General features: G+C 47.0%; 2 protein-coding genes across 3 annotated transcripts in view; one reads left to right on the top strand and one right to left on the bottom strand.

Annotated features, from left to right (window-relative positions):
• LOC125950860 (serine-rich adhesin for platelets-like) overlaps positions 1 to 573 on the bottom strand; it is a 38,342-nt gene extending 37,769 nt beyond the window's left edge. Inside the window, exon 1 of the mRNA XM_049679218.1 lies at positions 1 to 573. This exon is cut by the window's left edge and continues 279 nt beyond it. The gene's annotated coding sequence lies outside the window, so the exon portion shown is untranslated.
• Positions 574 to 938: 365 nt separating this feature from the next.
• The window catches only part of LOC125950870 (inactivation-no-after-potential D protein), a 5,595-nt gene continuing 1,533 nt past the window's right edge, over positions 939 to 5,000 (top strand). The window contains exons 1-14 of one of the 2 annotated variants that reach the window (XM_049679238.1): positions 939 to 1,250; positions 1,746 to 2,100; positions 2,575 to 2,621; positions 3,202 to 3,278; positions 3,363 to 3,449; positions 3,522 to 3,647; positions 3,711 to 3,815; positions 3,928 to 4,009; positions 4,097 to 4,173; positions 4,250 to 4,328; positions 4,415 to 4,608; positions 4,675 to 4,769; positions 4,844 to 4,913; positions 4,990 to 5,000. The exon at positions 4,990 to 5,000 is cut by the window's right edge and continues 40 nt beyond it. In XM_049679238.1, coding sequence (XP_049535195.1) covers positions 1,826 to 2,100; positions 2,575 to 2,621; positions 3,202 to 3,278; positions 3,363 to 3,449; positions 3,522 to 3,647; positions 3,711 to 3,815; positions 3,928 to 4,009; positions 4,097 to 4,173; positions 4,250 to 4,328; positions 4,415 to 4,608; positions 4,675 to 4,769; positions 4,844 to 4,913; positions 4,990 to 5,000 — 1,325 coding nt within the window. In that variant the 5' untranslated portion in view covers positions 939 to 1,250; positions 1,746 to 1,825. The remainder of the gene's footprint in view (positions 1,251 to 1,745; positions 2,101 to 2,574; positions 2,622 to 3,201; positions 3,279 to 3,362; positions 3,450 to 3,521; positions 3,648 to 3,710; positions 3,816 to 3,927; positions 4,010 to 4,096; positions 4,174 to 4,249; positions 4,329 to 4,414; positions 4,609 to 4,674; positions 4,770 to 4,843; positions 4,914 to 4,989) is intronic. The other variant, XM_049679240.1, reaches the window with a different exon arrangement.

Genomic DNA, 5,000 nt, shown 5'->3' with positions numbered 1-5,000 from the left:
AAAACAATAACCTTACACTTGTACAGAAATTATAAATCTTGTCGTCGAAGCTTAAAAACTATCCAATTTCACTCCTGTGCGAAGCTGGTAATACTGGTACAGACTTTTCGTTGCTTTTCGTTGGAAACAGTAACACAGATGTAGGCGATATATGGATATGCGTACGAGAACGGAACGGAATGGAACGGACGTGGTATCACCGGACGCCAAAGTTGATAATCACCGTTGCGGGTACTGTTGTATTCTGTGATTATCACCGTTATGCTGCCCGCCTTCGAAGCACACTAGCACGCGCGCGGGGTGGGATATGCCACCCACAAACACGTACAGCACACACTTCTACTCGCGATGATTACTAGATATCGCGCCGCGGACACTCCTAGCAAACCGTTTGGACGATGTTTCCTCTCGGTACGGCGCGGAAAGGATCGATCCCGGCGAAAACAGTACACAGGCTGGATGCACGACACAGGACACTACTATTCTACTACTTTAGATCTGGATAGGGACACTAGGCACTACACAATTCCGCAATTTCCACGTATTTTAGGCCCGTTACCCGATTCTCTCGCAACGAACTCAACGCGCGTTGTTTGTAAACGCTCCGCTGTCAGCGCACCCCGATAGCCAGCCGCGAGTCCGGAAAACACCAGCTCGAATTTGAAGTGCGTTCGAGCAACCGTTTTCCCGGGAAGGAAAACCTTGGGCTGTTAATTGCATAAACCATCCTCGGTAATCCTTCATGGCTCCTTCATGACCATTTAAATTTCCATTTTATTCTCTGGAAAATGCTCAACAACTGAAACTCCAATTCGAGCACAGTTTCCAAACGAAAGTGCTCGAATGTTGGAAAAGTTGGAGTATCCTGGAGGCTGGTGGAAAATCGAATTTTCACAGCCAATTCTGACAGCGGAAAATGAGATGGTAGAGGGTTCAGAGAATCCCAGAGCATCATTTCCAGTGCTTGCCAAAAATAGTGCCAATTAAGTAGTAGTTAATTTGATGAAACACCCCCCAAAACAGTACCAAGACTTTCCGCTTTTCCATACAGCAACACCAGTTCCTACTGCAACACAGTGGCCAAAGTGATTTTCCAACCGATAATCTTTCGTTTCTGCCCTCGCGAAGACAATTTTGCGCACTTCGTTAGTCAGCCAAACATGGTTCAGTTCCCTATTCGGAATGCCTATTAATAACCGAAGCTTCCATCGATGATTCGTGCTGGGCTGAGAGTTTCACTACTTTCTCTGGTAAATCTTGATATTGCATGTCGCACAAGCTTCTAGAGCCAAAGTAGTGCCACTATCAGCAGAACACGGAATGCATGCAGGCAGGCTTGTTGTTTGTTTTTCACTGCTTTTTCATTCGTCTTTTTCTTTTTACTTCTCAGCAACGCGTTGAATGAGCAGTTAGTTTTTGTTACTAACTCGATGTGGAACACTAATTTACGGTTTTATTTCCTATCTTTATTTACTTCGTTGTTGAGGTGGAACATGTTTGGCAAATAAATGTGTTTTTCATTTTTCTATTTTCTATTTCTGTGTTTGGTTTGTTTTACTCTAATGTTATCTAATTTGCATATCCCGCTCTTATCGAAAGAAATGTTTCAGCAGACCAATCAAATACTAATGCACGTTTCTCATATTCGGCAAATAGATCTAGAGCATGTCTCGCACATTTTATGCTTTCTTGGCAAACAGGTGCCCAAACCCGGCGAGTTAAAAGTCTGCCTATTGTTTTTTCAGACCGCTCCAACTAACATACGGTGCACACTAACAGCAAAACGAAAAGGAATTGAGTCAATACCAAAGGAATTCAGGATGAAATGGAGTACAAACACCGGAACGGTGATGTAGGACTGTTCCAGTATCGCATTCAGTATTACCGAGACTACGACGAGGGTACGTTGCAGCCAGCGGACGGCAGTTGCATCTATTTGAAGGAACTCGACCACTACCGTACCAAAGCCAAAATACCGTCCGATCACGCAAGAAGCAACCGGAAGCTACCGCTATGGTTCCCGGTCACCGAAAGTCCGATCGCTCCCTCGACCGATCAATCCATCCCCACCGACCAGCGGACCAGTCCCTCGAAAGAGAGGTAAACCAGGACCGAGTGTCCCTTCCGAACGTCCGTATGCATGGCAGGAATCAAACGTGGCACCTCTTCCATCTGAGAGTCCTTGCACTATCTAAATGATCTCTTCAATCCCGTTCACCCGTTTGTACAACCCGCGCAAAAGAGAATTGTACAAAGACAGACAGACACGGTGCGCTTCATCGCTATGTTCAATGCCTTTCGCCAGGCTAATTAGATTAGTACCCGAACTGTATGGTTTCTTAGCTCGCCCTCGAAATGCTTGCACCGAGTATGGTCGCGCAGCTGCACTTTCCCCAAATTGTTCGGACCTACCTTGGTCAATCTGGCAAACTCCGAGTTTGTGTCAGTCGTTCCGAGACACGTTTCCCAACCGGGAGGTGCTGTAGTCACAGACTAGTGCTCTTCCTTTGCTTGAGTGGTGCCATCTCACCAGTGCTAAAGGACTGATTATTATTTTTTCCGCGATTTCCACAGGACCAACATGACTGTTAGTGCGTTTCCTGGCTCGGTAGCCCTTGAAGGTAAGAAATGATACTTTGTTAGTTGACCATTCGGCAAAATTTGTGACTGCATACCTTTCTGCACAAGTGTTCCAAATCATGTGTTCAGAGTTTCAAACCATCTTCCCAGTGTCTTCCACGTTGATTGAAATGAAAAAGCTCTTAATTTTACATTAAGCCGAGTGAAAAAAAACGAAAAATACATTCTCATTCATGCTCAGAGGCATACGCTTGCGATTGCTGCGGTACCTTAGCTGCTGCTGGCGCCATATCGGGCGGTAAAAGAGGAGCATAAAATCCGTCTCCGCCATTCCGTTCTTCAAAGGTTTCTCTGGCTAGTAGTGGCCCAATAGTAGACCAAAGCGTGACAAACGATGCACGTTAGTTCGTGGGGTGGGGGATTAGCGAATCACGTGCGCCTGCTGGTCCGCTCCACTCGATCGATCGTCTTGTTATTCCCACGTGGCCATTAGCTTCTGCACGAAAACGGCTGATGCATTTATGAAATTAAATATGTGACCTGTTGTCCATTCTGGATCCACCTTGGAGTGACATCATGAAATCGAGCATGCGTTTCAATGAGCAATTTTCGTTTTGCCAGGATGGGGACCAGAGCGGAAAGTTGCAATCGAAAAAACGGAAAAATCGTCTTTCGGGTTCAGCATCGTTGGAGGCAAGGTACTGTACCTAGAGCGCGCAAGATATAACACGGCATGAAGCGAACTCACGTTTGCCGACCTTTTCCCCGGTGTTCCATTGCAGGTTAACGTTGGAGGCGATGTCACGTCGGGCATATTCATCAAAAGCATCATCCCCGATAGTCCGGCAGATAAGGTTGGAATGCTGAAGGTATGTCTTCCCTGCGTAAAGGCCCTCAATGATGAGGCTAATTGATGGAGATCCTGGGACCATCTGTTTCAGATCGGCGACCGAATACTGGCAGTCAATGAGAACAGTCTCGAGAATGTGTCCCACGAAAAGGCCGTCAATTATATCAAAACTGCCGACGCTCGGATTGTGCTAGTCGTGCAAAGCCTGGAACGAAGCGTAAGTTAAATGGAATGATGGCAAACGACCAGACACACCGAACGCTCTGTCCTCTTTTCACAGACTAACCCGATGGTGCTGCAGAAGAAAGTACCGCCACCGATCACTCCAGCGAAAACGCCCGACGTGGAATACATTCAGGATGGTGCACCACCGAAGGCTAAGGCGGTAATGGTTTGTTTGGCAATCCCACTAATGTTCCCATCCCGCCTTGATACCCAATTCCCATGTTGATCATGGCGTTTTATGGTTCACTTCTTGGTTCTCCACCATATTACAGCCCCAGCCACCCTCGGCGCCTACACAGGATACACCCAAAGCGCCAACGGTTAAAATCGAAAAGATACGCGTCGATTCTACAGGTAAGTAGTATTCCCCAGAGCGTATGCGATGCTTTCCAATTACTTGCCGTTGAGAGCTTATGTACGGACCCCTCGCTGCCTTTCCAGACTCCGAGAACTCTTCCGATGACGAGGAAGACAGTCGTGAGATGGAGGGCAAGACGTTCACGGCAGCTGGTGTTGAGGTACGTACGGGTTTTTGTTAACTAGTGGTCTCGGCAATTATCATTTATCAGTGCGACATGACTATGTTTCCACCAGATTGACCGTGCATCTGCCGGTAACGCTAAGCTAACGGAGGAAGATAACGAGGAGGAAGATGACTTCGGCTATACAATGAGTAAGTATACCCGATGCGCGCCATTTCATGACGTACGAATTCCTAAAGGATCGCTCTGGTACTCGTTCGTTTTTGTGGAAATGCAGAAAAGATCCGTAAACGCTATGCTGCCCTCGGTGAGGTGGTATGTTGTACGATAATGCGCGACACTAACGAGACCTGCGGGCTGTCGCTGTGCGGCCATCGCGATCGCAACCGGATGGCATGTCTGATAGCGGGCATCAATCCGAAGGGTGCTGCTGCCGGTACCTCGCTGCTCGTCGGTGACGAAGTGCTAGAGGTAATGTTTATCGTGGTGGTGTAATCGAGGTAACTCCCTTTCGCTCATGATGGAAATGCTTAACAGGTTAACGGAACGGTTCTGCACGGTCGATGTCACCTGAACTGTTCGGTCATCATCAAGAATCTTGCCAGTGCTACGGTAAAGTTCATCGTTTTAAGGTGAGGTGATGATACTACCCGGTGGCCAGAGCATTATTGTGAGAGCGTGCTTAAAATGCGTGTTCTTTTTCCAGAAAAAAGACATCTCCGGAGGATCTGGCTGTGAAACCGGTGAAGCAATTCCCGACCGATTTTGATTACACCGTAAGTAGATAATATTTAGTAGTAATATGAGAAGCATAACATGCACAGTTTCTTATCTCGAACTGTTTTCCCGTAGGACAACATACT

Source organism: Anopheles darlingi, chromosome 2 (genome assembly GCF_943734745.1).
Source record: "Anopheles darlingi chromosome 2, idAnoDarlMG_H_01, whole genome shotgun sequence".
Classification (NCBI taxonomy): Eukaryota; Metazoa; Arthropoda; class Insecta; order Diptera; family Culicidae; genus Anopheles; species Anopheles darlingi.
This window is presented reverse-complemented; position numbering and strand designations above follow the sequence as displayed.